We start from the raw sequence: 18,495 nt of genomic DNA, 5'->3' as shown, positions 1-18,495 counted from the left end.
GCTTGATTTCTTCCTACCAATAATTTGATGGTCCTGCTGGAATGTATGCCTGGAGAAGGCATATGTTGTTGCAAGAATAAAAACTTCAAAGTAATAGACATCAAGTTTGTGGCTGCTCATTGACTGAACTGAATTCATGACAGGCACACCAGATGGAAGATTTGCTATAAGTCTTCTATAAATTTAACAGAACTCAAACATTGTGTATAATTTACTTGCTTGTATTATATAGATGGAACCTGGTTATCTGTTCTGTTCCCAGCCCCCCCCCCTCCCACCCTGTGGTTACAAAAAACCATGGATAGCAAAATATGCTGTTATTGGAGTCCACCTGAGCTCCAAATGTGACCAGAGTCTTGCTCTTGGTTTTCCGTCCAGAGCCATTTTAAGCTGTGCAGCCTCGCTGAGGCTTAGAATGCCACCTGGAGCCTTTTTAGAGTGATTTTGGTATTCTGAGGCTCAGATAACCTCCCAGACAGGAGTAGGACAAGGTTCTGCTCATGTTTGGGAGGTCTGCAGTGCAGCGATCTGAGGGTTCAGAATCTGCAAATCCACAGATGTCAAATTGGTGGATAAAGAGGCCCCACCTGTCTATCAAATACATGTTGGTGGCTAGTCCAGATGGCCAGCTCAGCACAGAGGCACTGAATCTGCAGCTTGATGCTGGTAGATACCTTTTATTGAGATACGTCCTGTTCGGCACTGGGAAAATGATTGCCTTGTAATGCCCTTTCATATGAATTCACTCAATAACATCAATAGCAGTATATTTCCCCCTATGAACTTGGAGGTTTGTCTAAGTGAATAATGGGTTCTAAGTGGCAGGCAGTATGTGGTGTATCCAAAAAGCTGTTTGAGGCACAATAGGATTTGTAGGGGCTGGAGGAATGGACTAAGTGACCTGCAGAAGATGAATGAATAATGCAAACAAGAAAAGTATATATAAATGTTTAAATTATATAGGCCATATATGTTATATAGGCCATAGAAGTTAAGCAGCATATGGTTAGATATGAACAGATGAACAGTTTGTGTGTAATTGCCAAATTTGTGTTACCTTGGCCCATTTCCCCTATTGTGAGTGAAATACATAATTTGCCTAATCCTTCAACTGTTCAAGTTCTGCTAGACTACAGAAATATGAGGGATTGTGGGTTGTATCCTAAGGTTGTTGGGGTGCAACTCTGTTATCAGAAGATCCTTCTGCCAGCAGCCAAAGTGTTGTGCTCATGTAAAGAGCCCTTTTGCTTGCAGAGGAGTCCCTTGTGCGAATACAACACTCCTGCTTGCATAATAACCTTTTGAAGATGGAGCTGTGGGGCCTGATCTTAGCATACCACCAATATCTGTGTGTAGAGTTAATGAATTTTTTCCTAATTGTTTTGGTTTTTTTCCTAATTGTTCTGTTTTTTGGTATTGTTGAGGGAAAGGAACAACTCGATCTAATATCAATAGCTTGAAAAAAGGCATGACATTTCTATTCCTTTTTTTTACATTGTAATTATTAAAAATTTTGATATACAGTAGTATATTCCCTTGGTATCTGCAGGGGATCCATTCCAGGACTCCTATGGATAGTGAGTTCCATGGAAAATGAAATTGGTGGGGGGCCCACACCGGCAAATCGGAAGTGCCTTTTAGAAGCATCCTGGAGGCCTTCTGAGGTGCTGAAAGGCTGTGTGCGACCGCCCCATGTCTCAGAAGGTCTCTTGAATATAATTGGAAGGCAGTGGCGTCACTAGGATTCGCGTCACCCGATGCGGGAGGCCTGTGCGTCGCCCCGTGCAGTGGGTGGGGCAGCACCCTAGGTGGTGGGTATGGTGATGTGCCATCGCCCCACCTCCACTGGTTTTTTGGCTGTACCTTTTGTTAGAACACAGATATTTCAATGTGGTTTGTTTCATTGCATTCTGCATGAAATTACACATTGATTGATACATAACACGATGGCATTATTCCTCCAAATTCTGATTTTAGTGATTTTGAAAACTTGTAGAGTCTCACACACACACGCCCCGTGTCAACTTACTAACACCTTATTGCAGCAGTTCTCAAACTTTTAGCACTGGGACCCACCTTTTAGAATGACAATCTGTCCAGGACCCATTGGAAGTGATGTCATGGCCAGAAGTGACATCATCAAGCAAATTAAAATAATTATAAAAAATTAAATTAAAATAAAATAAATAATTAAATAAGGGGGAGCCAGTCCTGTTCCACCAAGTGAATCTACTCTGAAGTAAGTCCCATAGTGGTCAATTGGGCTTACTCTGTAGTCTGCCTGCATTAAACCCCCCCCCCCCCAAAAAGAGTTCGTGAGATTTCCAGTGCTCCCCAGTGCCCAGTTTAAAGTTCTTCTTTTTCAAGCATATCAATACAAAGATCCACCTGGCTTTGCAAGTGCAAAATAGAAAACATTCCCCTTATCAGTTCAAGCCACTTTTTTGTCCTTCTTAGTGGGGGGCGGAGGCTGCCTTCTGGAGCATTTGTTGCACTCCAGCTCCATCAGATTGGGACCATTGTGGTGTTCTCACATTCCCCTTTGCCTGGCCTGACCACCAGCCAAGGCACATCTGCCTATTCGTGGGTAAACATGACCATGTGGCTGAGTTTGCTTTCCATAGGGCTCCATAGACTCGCATTTGGGAGGGAGGAACCTCCTCGGGTGTTTTTGGAGGTTGAATTCATTGGATGAAGACCATTCTGACATCCTTGGAGTCCTCTCAGCCTTTCTGACGGACTAAGGCAAGTTCATCTACTCGCGAGTAAATGCAGCCATGTGGTTTTGTTTCGGGCTCAATAGACGCAGCTGGGAGGGAGGCAGGGACCTCCTCCAGTGTTTTTTTTTTTTTTTGCTGCATTCATTGGATTGTGACCATCCTGGTGTTGTTGGATTCCTCTCAGCCTGCCCTTTCCAACGGACTATGGCAAGTATGCCTACTCATGAGTAAACGCTCGATAAGGCTCACTTTCACTTTCCGTAGGGATCCATTCATTTTTTTCTTTCTGGTGTTTTGGCCATAACGTTTGAATGAAAGGAGAGATTTCAATTCTGTTTTTTGCATTGCATTCCGCTGGACATTCTGCATCCAACGGTGTATGGCATGATGCAGTAGCTCCTAATGCCGCGGTTTTAGCGCCTCACCCCCCCAGGGCCAGTCACCCCCCCCGGTGTGTCACCTGGTGCAGCCTGCACCCCCCCCTAACAACACCACTGTTGGAAGGCACTCCCGGTCATGTCCAGGAGGCCCTCTGAAGCCCTCTAACTGCAGGTTCGGCATCTGTAGATATTCAAATCTGTCACTGCCAAGCCTGCAAATAAGGAGGGCCCACTGTACTGCTTTTCAGCGAAAATTTACAAAATGATTTATATAGGAAAAAGCAATGAGAAAATGGTTCCATATTCCAGTCTAAAGCTCACAAGAGACACCAGCAAAGAGTCACTGGGAAGTATGCTTTTCTGGGATCTATAGGGACAGTTGCTCTCTCCCTTATAAATATAAGAGAACTAGTGTTTTAAAAGCTGCCTTTTGTCCAGTTAGCGAGGGTTATTATGCAAAAAGAAGACCAGTTATAGACATAACCTCAAAGAAAGATAACTGCTATTATGTACTGTTTGCAAACAGTATTGCCCTGGAAAAAAATTTCCTGCATTCAGAATCTGAATTTCGCCTGAATGAATCTTTATCTTATCATTATTGATGGCAATTAAAATAAATCTTAGCCTTGCTGAAGTCACAATACTCCTGTACAAAAATAGTTCTAGCATTTCCTGACATTTGTATAGACCAAACCACTGGACTCTTAAGCTAAAGTATTCGAGTTAAATAATGTTAAATCGCAGCACTACAACCTAACAGGATTGTCAGTATCTTCTTAACAGTACGTTGAACAGTATCCACGAATGAGCTCATTATGTGAAAAGTGAACAGCAGCTCAGCTGGCAAGGGTAATTTTAATTTTAAAAAAACATGTAACAAGAGTAAATCCAAACACAATCCTTTGCTAGGGGAAAAAATCATTTTCACAACCACATCTCCTTAGCATTTGACTGATTGAGAAACTTGTACTTTGTTCATTTTCAAAATATGTCTGTATGTCTGTTTTTTGTCTGACTGCCAGTACCTAATAAAGGTTTTTGAAATTGATATTCAGTGGACAGGTTCTGTAAGGTAATCTGCAGACCCAGAGGATTTGCTGAAACTCAACTATATACCCCTATTTAATCAGATAGAAAGATATTTTCTTAAGTGGCCAATTGTCAATATTTCCTGATTGTCCCGAGTGTTTGTTTGAAAATGTGCCAGTTATTTATTAGCACTTTGAAAAACTGGCAGAAGTTGATCTTAAAATTCATTTGAACTGGGAAAACAATACCACCCTGGGTTAAAAGTTTGAATTGAGATGAGGATGGGGGAAAACCTAGCATGTCGGGAAGACTTGTAGCCTCGTTTCTTGCCTGATAAGCTCATTTTCTGTGTTCAGGGAGATTTTTAAATAAATGTGATTTGTACTCTCAGGGCCAATTCCTATCCAGCTTTGCAGCTGTGCCAACGGAGCATGTGCTGCATCCTGCGATAGAGGGAAGTCACAAAGGTCTCCTCAAGGTAAAGGAACATCAGTTCCCTTAACTTCAGGGCTGCACTGTGGCTGCATCAGCACTAGAAAGTTGGATAGGACTGGGCCCTCAGTGAAGTATTCAGGCTAGTAAAGGCTGCACTATATGATTGTCCTGCTAATTCAATTCTGTGTTGTAGCTTTTTCAACATAAATGTATTTATTCTACACAAAACTCAATCTACCCATGGTAGAGTTATGCAGTCCCTAAAATATTTCTCATCAGGCATAGGTGAGAGAATGAGATACTCAACTGTCAATGTTTTACTAATCACACTTTTGTAAATCATTTTATGGTACAATGACTTAATTGTGTAACAAGTCTGGACAAGAAAAGTGTGATAGCAGATGTTCAACATTCTTATTTAGTATTCTTTATAATCATTAATATGTACATTATTGACTAGGGCTTAAGGTTTATGTATATGCTAGAACAGGCATGTCCAACTTCAAACAGGTTGTGATCTACTTTTTCCGGCCAAAAGTGTCGGTGATCTACTACCATGAAAATTAAGTTTCAAATTAAATTTTAACCCAATAAAGTTGGAGGATTCCCCCCCCCCATTTTTAATGAACCTTCTGTCATTTACTTGGATGTGATCAGCTGTCAAGCAAATTAAGAAAAAACAAAACAGAGAGACGAAGATCCAGTAAGAACTGCGAGGGGAAATGGAAAGTACATTTTTTCTTAAAGTTTTATTGAGTAATAACTTTCTTTAACTGTCTTAATAACTTTCTTTAACTTTTATTGAGAAATTTGTGTTAAATTTAGGTCGAGTATTGATCCAGGCTGATCTTGCACAATCTTTAATATTTCGCTCTTGCTCATTAGTAAGACGTCTGAGCCTGCATTTCATCCACTAGCTTTTTGAAGTTGGGTGAATATTGCGTGAGGGCCAGTCTCAGGGAATCCTGGAGATGTTCATCTGTCATGTTGGAATGTTGTGCACTCTTTGTCATTTTCAGATGGGAAAACGCAGATTCACACAAATAAGTTGAACCGAAACAGGAGTGTACAGCTTTAGTGCATCTTCTCAAGTTGGGAAATTTGTCTCTAGGCACTAGCTTCCAAAATGATTCTTGCTCAGCACGGGTCTTGAGAAAAATGTCATTTTTAAGGGTTAATATTTCGTTTTCAAGAGATGGCTTGTTCAATGAGTAGTTTTTACTGATAGCAGCTGCAGTTTCTTTAATGTCCACATCTACTTTGAATGAGTATGACAAGTACTCCACAACTGTTCCAGTTTTTTGGAAGTCACATAATCTATTTTCAAATTCCTGGATAACAGAACAGATTTCTGTCACATACTTCTCGTTCTGAAAAACAAAATTTGGATATTGTCCCAGATGGTCCTGCGTATTAGGAAAATGATCAAAAGTGTTGTTTGCAAGGTCAGTCATTTGCTCAAATTTGCTCTTGTAGGATGAAACTGTACTCATCGTCTTGCCAATGCATTTGTTTTTACCTTGTAGTTCAAGGTTCATATCAGTTCGCCTGTAAAGTCAGCGAGAAATGCCAGATCACATAACCACTCCTCATCTTCCAACTCTGCTTGGTCATCTTCCCTCTCCTTCAAAAAACTTCTTATTTCATTCAGCAAATCACAAAATGTTTGCAGAAATTTGTGTCTACTTAGCCACCTTACATCTGTGTGCAAAATTATTTCCGCTGCCCCTTCATCAAGAGTAAGATTGAAAAGCCTTCTTTGAAGTGATCTTGCATGAACTGAATTTACAATTTTGAAAGTGATGTCCATGACAGGTTGGCAGATGACCTGCTGGAACGAGCTCTCTCCTAGCGACGGGGCAAGCTGCTAGAGGGATGGAACCAAGTGGGGCTGGCGATCTACCTCTGACCCCTCCGCGATCTACAGGTAGATCGCGATCTACCTGTTGGACATGCCTGTGCTGGAATGATATGCTTTGGGATTTCCAGCAGGTCACTGTCCCAAGCGGTCTGGTTTCAGAGTCCAGGGTGGAAGGATACTGGTTGCCAATTCCAAGAACTAGAGGTGAATAACGCAATTATAATTATAAACAGGGAGGATGTGGATTCAGTTCCAGAGATGGTAGCTGAGGGTCAAAGAAACCTTAAGCAAATAACGTAGTTCAAATCAAGGTATGAGGACAGGTTTCTAGAGGGAAGGACCAAGACAGCCAAGCATATGGCAGAGCAGTTGGGTTTCATAGGAACGTAAGAAGAGCCCTGCTGGATCAGGACAAAGGCCCATCTTCTCCTGCTTTCTGTATCTCACAGTGGCCCACCAGATGTCCCAGGGAGCACACAAGACAACAACAGACCTGAATCCTGGTCCCCTCCCTTGCATTTCGCATTCTGATGTAACCCACTTCTAAAATCAGGAGGTTGCACATAAATATCACGGCTTGTAACCTGTGATGGACTTTTCCGCCAGAAATTTGTCCAATCCCCTTTTAAAGGCATCTAGGCCAGATACCATCACCATTCTGTGGCAAGGAGTTCCACAGACTAATTACACGCTGAGTAAAGAAATATTTTCTTTTGTCTGTCCTAACTCTCCTAACACTCAATTTTAGTGAATGCCCCTGGTTCTGGTGTTGTTTGAGAGGGAGAAGGAACATCCCCCGATCCACTTTATCCGTCCCCTACATAATTTTGTCTCATGTCTCAGTCATGTCTGCCCAACCTCGGCACATTTTTTCTAGACCAGTGATTTTCAATCTTTTTAATCTCATGGCACACTGACAAGGCACTGAAATTGTCAAGGCACATCACACTGACAGCAGGGGCTCACACCCCCCAATGGCCCTATTAACAAATGATCTTCCCCCAAACTCCCATGGCACACCTGCAGACCAGCCACAGCATAATTTTGTATGTCTCAATCATGGCACAGTGGTTGAAAATGGCTGTTCTAGACTGAAGAGACCCAAATGCTGTAGCCTTTCCTTGTAAGGAAGGTGCTCCATCCCAGTAATCATTTTGGTTGCTCTGCTCTGCACCTTTTCCATTTCCACTATATCCTTTTTGACATGTGGCAATCAGAACTGGATGCAGTACTTCAGGTGTAGCCTTACCATCAATTTGTACAATGGTTATTATATTAACTGTTTTATTGTCAATACTTTTTCTAATGATCCCAAGTGTAGAATTAGCCTTCTTCACTACCGCTGTACATTTCATCAAGCTGTCCACCAGCATCCCAAGATCTCTCTCCTGATCTGTCACAGACTGCTCAGAACCCAATAGCCTATATGTGAAGTTTTGATTTTTTTTGCCCCAATGTGCTTACCTACATTGAATGTATCTGCCATTTTGCCGCCCATTCTCCTAGTTTGAAGAGATCCTTCTGGAGCTCTTCACAATCCCTTCTGGTCTTTACCACTCAGAAAAGTTTGGTGTCATCTGCAAACTTGGCCACCTCACTGCTTAACCCTGTCTCCAGGTCACTTATGAACAGGTTGAAAAACACAGGTCCCAGGAGAGATCCTTGAGGCACACTGCTTTTCACCTCACTGTGAAAATTGCCCATTGACACCCACTCTGCTTCCTGGTTTCAACCAGTTTGTAATCCAGCCATTTTCAATCTTTTTCAGCTCACGGCACACTGACAAGGCACTAAAGCTGTCAAGGCCCACCACTAGTTTTTAATTACATTATTATGTTACAATTAATTTAATTAATATTTAAATTATTAAATATTAAATTTAATTAATATTTAATTAATTTAATTCATAATATAACTCATTGAGGGCACAATCCTAACCAGGTCTACTCAGAAGTAAGTTCTATTTTGTTCAATGGGGCTTACTCTCAGGAAAGTGTGGTTAGGATTGCAGCCTTAGATCATTACATGACAATTAAAGAAATTCACAAGAAGCTTGGAGAGGGAAGTGTATGTAGTTTCTAGAAAGAAGGAACAGTGTTTTGAAGTAGGTGATCAAATTGTTATCAGATGATATGCTTTGATATGCCAGGAAGTGTTGGCAAAGAGAGGTGAGACTGAGCACATACTGGAGAAATGTGGGGTGAGGGGCAGTGAGGAGATGTGACTAAAACAAGTGCAGGATTCACTGGGGTGGGGGGAAGAGAGGGATAATGTGAAGCAACTGATTCTGGACTTTGGAAAGTGGGGAAAAGGGAGGGAAGGGCAGTAAGAGAGGGGTTAACTGCAATTATGGTGGGGGATTGTGTGTGCGGGAGGGGAGGAGGTGGGGTGGGGGAGAAGAGAAAAGCCCTCATTTCTCCAGGGCTTTGATATGTGTGCTCTCTACCTGTAGACTTTCCAAATACTGAAAATAACCAGAAACATGTAATATGCACGTGTTTTAGATGTGCATTTATTAGCATGATGGAGAAGCTCTCAGAAAAGCAGTATTTAGCATATTCAACATATGTGAAGTTGCTAAAAATTATGAATGATCCACACAGTTACAAACATTTTGGCACACAGAAGCTGGAGAGTTACTAAAAAAATTATCTTACCTCTCCCCTTCTAGTACCATTTAAAAAGTTGTGATTATCCCTCAAAAGTTCTAGTTTGCAGTCCTTTCTGCATAAATAAATGTAGGCCAGTAATTTAATCTGAAGCTATAGCGAAATAACCATAATTGCCCACTGGAATAATGGAACACAATGCAAATATCATGTTGGCTTTATCCCTACATGAGACTTTCTTGGACCACATGCTGAGTAAAGTAATTACCAGGGAAAAAAGGCTTGGCTGGCTCATCCATTTTCAGCTTGGGGGCAGAATGGAAATGTAATTGTGTCCAACCTTGAGCATGCAGCCACAGTATGTAGTAGAGATGATACTGATGGTTCACATTAATTACTGTGGCATTGTGGTCAGAATATTGGACTCAGAAACACAAGGCCAAATTCCTGCTTAGCTATGAAGTTGGGTGGCCTTGGGCAAGTGACTATCTTTCTTCTTGACTTAGTTCACCAAATGGTTCTGAGATTCAGAGTTTCTTTAACAACACGTGCAGCTGTAGTGGCATCTATAAATAATCCAATAAATACCAGTGTGATGCCAAAATACTCCCATGTGCAGGTGAATTGTTTTCAAATGGATATCATTGCAATCCATTGTAAGCTGCCATGAACACCGTTCAGTCATAAGGTGGGTTATAAGTCCTCTAAATAAATGAAAAAAGTTTGTTTTGGCATATAGGAGCTACTGTTCTCTACTGTAAGATAAAGAGTGTTCTGGGTTTTCCTGAAATTTCCCCCATAGGTTTTTGCCATAAAGTACTCTAGAAAGGTTTCAGAATGCAAACAATTATTTTATATTTTTATTATTAATTTACAATTGATTGTAAATGGTAAATTGTGTACTTTGGAATAATTTATCATAATTTAATATGCGCAGGCTATTGGGTTCTGATGGATCTCTTACAGTTAAAAGACAATATGGATTCATTCTAAATCATTGCCTGAGAACATCAATGTGATATTTTGCCTCCATCAACAAGAACAACCAAAAAAGGGAATGGAATGTTAGAATTTGTTAGGAAAGGGATATATGAATGTATGTGTTTTTGAACAAAACTTGCTTATTCCTGCATTGAACTCAGGAAAGGATGTCCCATATATTATAGTGATTTTAAAGTTCACTTTGAATGAACTGACAATTTTAAAAGCAAAGAAAATAACTAATTTCAGATAATCTGTAAATATATAGACAAGGCAAGAAACTTTTATTGGCATGTTTAAAATATAAATAGTGTAAAACAAAAGATTGGATAGAGGGATGCATGAATCAGACAGTTCACCTCCAGCTGTAACCAACCAGATCTTACTGCATCGTCTTCACCATTTGTGACCATCATGGAGATACATCTCTTGATTATCATATTTCTATATTTAGCTACCACCCCAGAAAGCTCTTAATTTGCCCCACTGAATATGTAGGTAATTTTATTCTCCTCACTCTGACCCAAGAAAGTGGCCAAGATTGGCGATAAGTAACTTATGAGGAAGATCCTGATATGTTGGACAGTATAATAATATGTGACGGAGTGTTTCCATATTCCCCTACCTGCATGGACAAACTCTATCTGCAACTGTGACACCTCTATATCTGCCAAATAACTGCTAAAATGGAATTACGTTACATCTTGCGAGAGTAAACGCCATAAGAACATAAGAACATAAGAACAGCCCCACTGGATCAGGCCATAGGTCCATCTAGTCCAGCTTCCTGTATCTCACAGCGGCCCACCAAATGCCCCAGGGAGCACACCAGATAACAAGAGACCTCGTCCTGGTGCTCTCCCCTACATCTGGCATTCTGACTTGACCCATTCCTGAAATCAGGAGGTTGCGCATACACATCATGGCTTGTACCCCATAATGGATTTTTCCTCCAGAAACTCGTCCAATCCCCTTTTAAAGGCGTCTAGGCTAGACGCCAGCACCACATCCTGTGGCAAGGAGTTCCACAGACTGACCACGCGCTGAGTAAAGAAATATTTTCTTTTGTCTGTCCTAACCCGCCCAACACTCAATTTTAGTGGATGTCCCCTGGTTCTGGTATTATGTGAGAGTGTAAAGAGCATCTCCCTATCTACTCTGTCCATCCCCTGCATAATTTTGTATGTCTCGATCATGTCCCCCCTCAAGCGTCTCTTTTCTAGGCTGAAGAGGCCCAAACGCCGTAGCCTTTCCTCATAAGGAAGGTGCCCCAGCCCCGTAATCAGCTTAGTCGCTCTCTTTTGCACCTTTTCCATTTCCACTATGTCTTTTTTGAGATGTGGCGACCAGAACTGGACACAATACTCCAGGTGTGGCCTTACCATCGATTTGTACAACGGCATTATAATATTAGCCGTTTTGTTCTCAATACCCTTCCTAATGATCCCAAGCATAGAATTGGCCTTCTTCACTGCCGCCGCACATTGGGTCGACACTTTCATCGACCTGTCCACCACCACCCCAAGATCTCTCTCCTGATCTGTCACAGACAGCTCAGAACCCATCAGCCTATATCTAAAGTTTTGATTTTTTGCCCCAATGTGCATGACTTTACACTTACTGACATTGAAGCGCATCTGCCATTTTGCTGCCCATTCTGCCAGTCTGGAGAGATCCTTCTGGAGCTCCTCACAATCACTTCTGGTCTTCACCACTCGGAAAAGTTTGGTGTCGTCTGCAAACTTAGCCACTTCACTGCTCAACCCTGTCTCCAGGTCATTTATGAAGAGGTTGAAAAGCACCGGTCCCAGGACAGATCCTTGGGGCACACCGCTTTTCACCTCTCTCCATTGTGAAAATTGCCCATTGACACCCACTCTCTGCTTCCTGGCCTCCAACCAGTTCTCAATCCACGAGAGGACCTGTCCTCTAATTCCCTGACTGTGGAGTTTTTTCAGTAGCCTTTGGTGAGGGACCGTGTCAAATGCCTTCTGAAAGTCCAGATATATAATGTCCACGGGTTCTCCCGCATCCACATGCCTGTTGACCTTTTCAAAGAATTCTATAAGGTTTGTGAGGCAAGACTTACCCTTACAGAAGCCATGCTGACTCTCCCTCAGCAAGGCCTGTTCATCTATGTGTTTTGAGATCCTATCTTTGATGAGGCATTCCACCATCTTACCCAGTATGGATGTTAGGCTGACCGGCCTATAGTTTCCCGGGTCCCCCCTCTTTCCCTTTTTAAAAATAGGCGTGACATTTGCTATCCTCCAATCTTCTGGTACCGTGGCCGTTTTGAGGGACAAGTTGCATACCTTAGTCAAGAGATCTGCAACTTCATTCTTCAATTCCTTAATAACCCTTGGGTGTATGCCATCAGGGCCCGGTGACTTATTGATCTTTAATTTATCAATGAGGTCTGAAACATCTTCTCTTTTAACCTCTATCTGACTTAACTCCTCGGTTAGGAGGGGCCGTTCGGGCAGCGGTATCTGCCCGAGGTCTTCTGCCGTGAAGACAGATGCAAAGAACTCATTTAATTTCTCTGCCATCTCTAAGTCTCCTTTTATCTCCCCTTTCCCTCCCTCACCATCCAGAGGGCCAACCGCTTCTCTGGCGGGTTTCCTGCTTCTAACATATTTGAAGAAGCTTTTATTATTCCCCTTAATGTTGCTGGCCATGCGTTCCTCATAGTCTCGCTTGGCCTCCCCTATCACCTTCTTACATTTCTTTTGCCACAGTTTATGTTCCTTTTTATTCTCTTCATCAGGGCAAGACTTCCATTTACGGAAGGAAGCTTCCTTGCCCTTCACAGCCTCTCTAACTTGGCTGGTTAGCCATGCGGGCACCCTCCTGGATTTAGTGGAACCCTTCTTTCTTTGCGGTATACACCTCTGCTGGGCCTCTATTACTGTTGTTTTAAGCAGCCTCCATGCACTCTGGAGAGACTGGACTCTTTTTACCCTCCCTTTCAACCTCCTTCTAACCAGCCTCCTCATTTGAGGGAAGTCCGCCCGTCGGAAGTCAAGGGTTTTTGTTAGAGATTTGCCTGGTATTCTTCCCCCAACGTGCACGTCAAAACGTATCGCAGCATGATCACTGTTCCCCAATGGCTCAGTAACGTTTACATCTCTAACCAGGTCCTGCGTACCGCACAAAATTAAATCCAGAGTCACCTGTCCTCTGGTGGGCTCCTTGACTAGCTGATCTAAGCCACAGTCATTTAGCACGTCAAGAAATCCGGTTTCCTTATCGTGACCAGAACACAAATTGACCCAGTCAATATGAGGATAATTGAAGTCCCCCATGATTACAACCCTGTCCTTCCTTGTCACCTCCCTGATCTGTTTCCTCATTTCAAGGTCCCCATCAGATTTCTGGTCTGGAGGACGATAGCACGCCCCCAGTATTACATTGCTGCACAAGCCTGGTAATTTAACCCACAGAGATTCTACGGTGGAGTCGGACCCACCTTCAATCTCTACTTTGCTGGATTCTATCCCTTCCTTAACATAAAGGGCCACCCCACCTCCAACACGCCCCTGCCTGTCCCTCCTGTAGAGTTTATAGCCCGGGATTGCGGTATCCCACTGATTCTCCGCATTCCACCAGGTTTCCGTTATGCCCACTATGTCAATATTTTCCCTTGTCACCAGACATTCCAGTTCTCCCACCTTTGCTCGTAGACTTCGGGCATTCGCATAAAAGCATTTATACACGGAATGCCCCAGGATGGGCTGCTTATTCGCTCCTTTGTCCCCGCATCCTCTCATTGTGCCAAACCGTCTATCACATCCCATCACCCTACCTTTCCCAATTTCTTCTCCTACCCTGCCTTTGTCTTGTTGTTCTCTAACCTCCCCATCCTCATCCCATAGGGATGAGGAGTCCCGAACCGGATGCCCCTCGGCTCCTGTCGGCCTTCCCCCAGGGATCAGTTTAAAAGCTGCTCTGCCACCTTTTTAATGTTATGCGCCAGCAGTCTGGTTCCATTCTGGTTCAAATGGAGCCCGTCCCTCTTGTACAGGCCCCGCTTGTCCCAAAACGTTCCCCAGTGCCTAACGAATCTAAACCCCTCCTCCCTACACCACCGTCTCATCCACGCATTGAGACCCCTGATCTCCGCCTGCCTAGCTGGCCCTGCGCGTGGAACAGGTAGCACTTCAGAGAACGCTACCTTTGAGGTCCTGGCTTTCAGCTTCCTGCCTAAAAGCCTAAATTTGGCCTCCAGGACCTCCCAGCTACACTTGCCCACGTCGTTGGTGCCGACATGCACCACAGCCGCTACCTCTCCCCCAGCACTGTCTACTAGCCTGTCTAGACGAGAAGTGATGTCCGCAACCTTCGCACCAGGCAGGCAAGTCACCATGCGGTCCTCACATCCGTCGCAAACCCCCCTCTCTATGTTTCTAATAATCGAATCCACCACCACAAGAAGCCCCCGACCCCCCTCCCGCCGAGGAGTATCCCGAGTGCGCTCGGATACGGGCCCATCCCCTGGAGAAGGGATTCCCCCTAGGGGATTGTTTCCCTCCTCTCCAGGATGACGTCCTCCAGTCCCGAGACTTCCCACCCGGGCAGCCGAGGAGCTGCACGCCTGAGGTTGGGACGAAGCCTGATCGTCCCCGGAAGTCTCCCCACGGTCCTCCTCTGGCTGCCTGCGCTTCTCCAGGTCGGCCACCAAGGCTTCAAGGGAGCGGACGTGTTCCCTGAGAGCCTGGAGCTCCTTGCACCGAGGACACACCCATGACTTATGCCCCAGAGGCATATAATCATACATGTGGCACTCAATGCAGAACACTGGATAGCCCCCACCCTGCTGCTGGCTGTCTGACTGCATAGCTTTTTTGTTGTTGTTGTTGTTGTTTTATTTATGGGTCCTTTTAAAAACCGTACACTGGATAGCAGCCCTCTTCTCAAGGGAAGAGGAAGGGCAGTGTATGGGGCCCTGGCCTCCTCGCCCTGCTGCTGAACTCGCCCAGATGCTAAACTCTTGTGCCTTACCTGGCACTTAGTTCCCAGAGGCACTTGGTTCCCAGAGGCCACACGCGTCTGCAGAGAGCCCTTCGTTCTTGGGGGCATTCCAGAAAGTAAAAATACTTAGGCCTCCTTACAGGTAAGAAGGAGATGTACTGGAGAGCAGACTTTGTAAGCATTACTATAGAGATCCTGTTGCTCAATGTCAAGGAGCCTTTGTTTCATGGCTCTATAGGCCTGTACTGAGGATAACGCACCTAACAAATCTGAGGAGAGCCACATAGAGCAGATTTTCTTGCTTTAAAGAGCTAAGTCTGGAGAGAGTGGGGAATCGGATAAGAGACCCCAAATCAGGCTAGTTTGATCTGTCTTGTGATACACTCTTAGCCAATATCTGAAAGTCCTGAGCCATGCCAGGGTTTCCAGTCTGTGCTGTCCTGCTTCCAAAGAAAGAGTTGCATAGGCCACACAACATGGCACCCCTAGGATCTTGCATAAAAACATCGCCTGCACTCTCTTGATTGGTAAATATATTTGGTTTTTTTCCTATCTATTTTTAGCTGGACATTTCTGATCACTTTTTCTTTTGCTTTCATAGGATTCTGTTCTGACACAGTATCCATAACTGATGTTTCACATATTGAATCCGTTGAAGAAAGTCCATTCTGTCCTCCTTCCCATTCATTTTCTACGGTTTTTGATGAAGACAAGCCCATCGCTAGCAGTGGGACTTACAACTTAGATTTTGATAACATTGAGATTGTGGATTCTTTGCAAGTTGTAGATCCTACCTCTCTGGATACTAGAAATCGTGACTCCAAGGCACATGTTCGAAGAAAATCTACAGATTCTCTTCCAATCTCCCGATCGACATTGTCTCGGTCCCTTAGCTTACAAGCTGGTGATTTTGATGGAGCTTCTTTTCTTGGTAATAACGAGACAGCAAGTTCGGCAACAGATACATTTGGTACTGGTTCAAGTAGTGCTTCCAGTACTCTTAAACGCACAAAGAAATCTAGGCCAGCTTCCTTAAAGAAAAAACAGCTAGCAAAAAAACCTCTGGAAGTTCCATCAGTGCAAGAACCAGAACCATCTGACATCAAACAAGACTGTGCTGATCTGAGTGGAGAAAACCTGCCTGAAGAGAGAGTAGAACCCAGTGAACCCACCACATGCATTGAGATTCCCCAAAGCTCTGCAGAGAAAGAGATTCCCCAAAGCGCTGCAGAGAAAGAAGAGCCCACTGCTGTTCCTGCGACAACTTATCCTTTTGACCCAAATAACTTTGAAGAGATTAGTGCATTTAGTGCTGGCAACAGCCAAGTACAAAACTCTCCCCCTGTCAGCAAGAAAGCCCTTCTACGGACAACAGCACCAGAAGCTGTGGAGGTGACACCATCTGACACCGGGGGACAAGAAGATCCTCCAGTGAAGGGCTTAGCAGTGAGGCTGGAATTTGATTATTCTGAGAACAAAGGGAGTGGGGAAGAACAACAGGAAAGCAGCCCTCAACCCAAAAAAGTGGGCAAAAAACCTGGTGCCAAAATGCCACTCAGGAGGCCAAAGACAAAGAAGACTGTAGAGAAGGTTGATGATGCTCCCACCACCCCAACCAAGGCACCTGCTGATCCAAATGAAATCCCTATCCCCAAAGGCTCTTATACATTTGATATTGACAAATGGGATGACCCCAACTTCAATCCCTTTTCTTCCACTTCCAAAATGCAAGAGTCTCCTAAGCTGCCTCAGCAAACCACAGCAACATACACTTTTGATCCGGATGTGTGTGAGGATTCTGTTGACCCTTTCAGGCCTTCTTCAAAGGTAACTAGCTCCCCCACAAAGGCTTCAGCTGCTTTTGAGATTCCAGCTAATGCCAGTGAAATCAACGGAACAGAAGGCGACGGCTTAAATAAACCTGCAAAGAAGAAGAAGACACCACTCAAGACGTAAGTCGAAGTGCAGAACAACTCTGTTTTGCTGCCCCCAATAACAGTATTTAGACCCTTCTAAAGTATTTTTAAAACTAGGCAGTGTATGTGTTTGTGCTTTTATGTGCACATTACAAGTGAATGAGACTAGTGGTGGTTCCTCTATGAAATTGTAGGTGGCCGTGTTGGTTCATTAGAAGAAAAATCCACAATCCAAAGGAGGAGGATGCCTTTATTGGGACCAACCAGAAGGTAACAAGGTGTCAAACAGCAAGCGTTCAAAGCTGGTGGAATTCTTCTTCATGCTAGATGGTAACAAAAATAAACAAAACATAAATGAAAATAGTTGGGATGCATTTTAGGTTCCCCAACAATCTGCAGTTTGCTAAACCATAAGATGGGAGTTCTTCATGCAGGCTTGAGCCAGTCTCTGAAGAGAGGCATGCACCTATGCAAAAGAAGAAAACAAAGAAAGGTTGAAGCCCCCCATGTATGTTGAAACCTCCAAGGTGTCTGACACCTTGTTTTTGGTTGGTCCTAACAAAGGTATTACTGTATTATTATTATTATTATTATTATTATTATTATTATTATTATTATTATTATTATTATTATTATTATTATTATTATTATTATTAACAGTATTTATATACCGCTTTTCAACTAAAAGTTCACAACATGGTTTACAAAGAAAAATCAAATAACTAAATGGCTCCCTGTCCCAAAAGGGCTCACAATCTAAAAAGATGCAACGCCAGCAGAGAGCCACTAGAACAGACACTGCTGGGGTGAGGTGGGCCAGTTACTCTCCCCCTGCTAAATAAAAGAGGAGCACCCACTTGAAAAAGTGCCTCTTACCCAATTAGCAGGGGATTGTGGATTTTTCTTCCTTTGTGAAGCATTATGTTCCAGTTTTGTAAAAACAGTGACCTTTTACTTATTGACTTTGATAAACTCTAGCCCAGGGTTTACCCATGTATGGGTCACAACCCTCTGGTGGGTTGCAGGTCCATGTGCGCTGCATTCGCAACCTGGGCCTTCCTGCCTGTCCCTGGGGAATGCTTGGCTCCAAATTGGAGCCATTCCAGAAGGCGGGAGTACAGCAACGTTGCTGGGATTTTCCAAGAGCCTCCAGAGGCCTCTTCCAGGTCACTCCAGACCAGCAACCCACTCTGTTGGTTTCTGTGGACCCTCAGAATGACTTTTTGGACAGAAGCGTCCAAAAGCGACTTCAGTTTTCTGAGGTAACTTCTGGTTTGACCAGAAGTAGATTTTGGACGTTTCTGCCAGCTATTCTGAGGCACACAGAGGCCAATAGAGTGAGTCGCCAGCCTAGCACAACCCGAAAGAGGCCTCTGGAGGCATGTCCAATAAGTTATTCTGGCCAGCAGTGTCATGACCAACTGTGGAGGGCGAGTTAAGCTGCAGTGCTAGAAAGACTGGGAACTGCTGCTCTAGTCATTTATGCTTCTTATTTTTTTTAACCTGTCAGTAGTTAGTAGGCTTGATTTTGCTGAATGTTAGATGTTCCTCTCACTTCTTAAGTTTGTTTAGGTATCTTGTGATAAGTGG

The 18,495-nt window shown here is 43.6% G+C and overlaps 1 protein-coding gene across 6 annotated transcripts in view; it reads left to right on the top strand.

The window, feature by feature from the left end:
• Nucleotides 1-18,495, top strand: part of TACC2 (transforming acidic coiled-coil containing protein 2) — a 225,765-nt gene that overhangs the window by 162,862 nt on the left and 44,408 nt on the right. For all 6 annotated transcript variants that reach the window (XM_066622540.1, XM_066622536.1, XM_066622539.1 and 3 more), the window contains one exon: nucleotides 15,591-16,941. In XM_066622540.1, coding sequence (XP_066478637.1) covers nucleotides 15,591-16,941 — 1,351 coding nt within the window. The remainder of the gene's footprint in view (nucleotides 1-15,590; nucleotides 16,942-18,495) is intronic.

This window comes from Tiliqua scincoides, chromosome 3 (assembly GCF_035046505.1).
Source record: "Tiliqua scincoides isolate rTilSci1 chromosome 3, rTilSci1.hap2, whole genome shotgun sequence".
Taxonomy (NCBI): domain Eukaryota; kingdom Metazoa; phylum Chordata; class Lepidosauria; order Squamata; family Scincidae; genus Tiliqua; species Tiliqua scincoides.
This window is presented reverse-complemented; position numbering and strand designations above follow the sequence as displayed.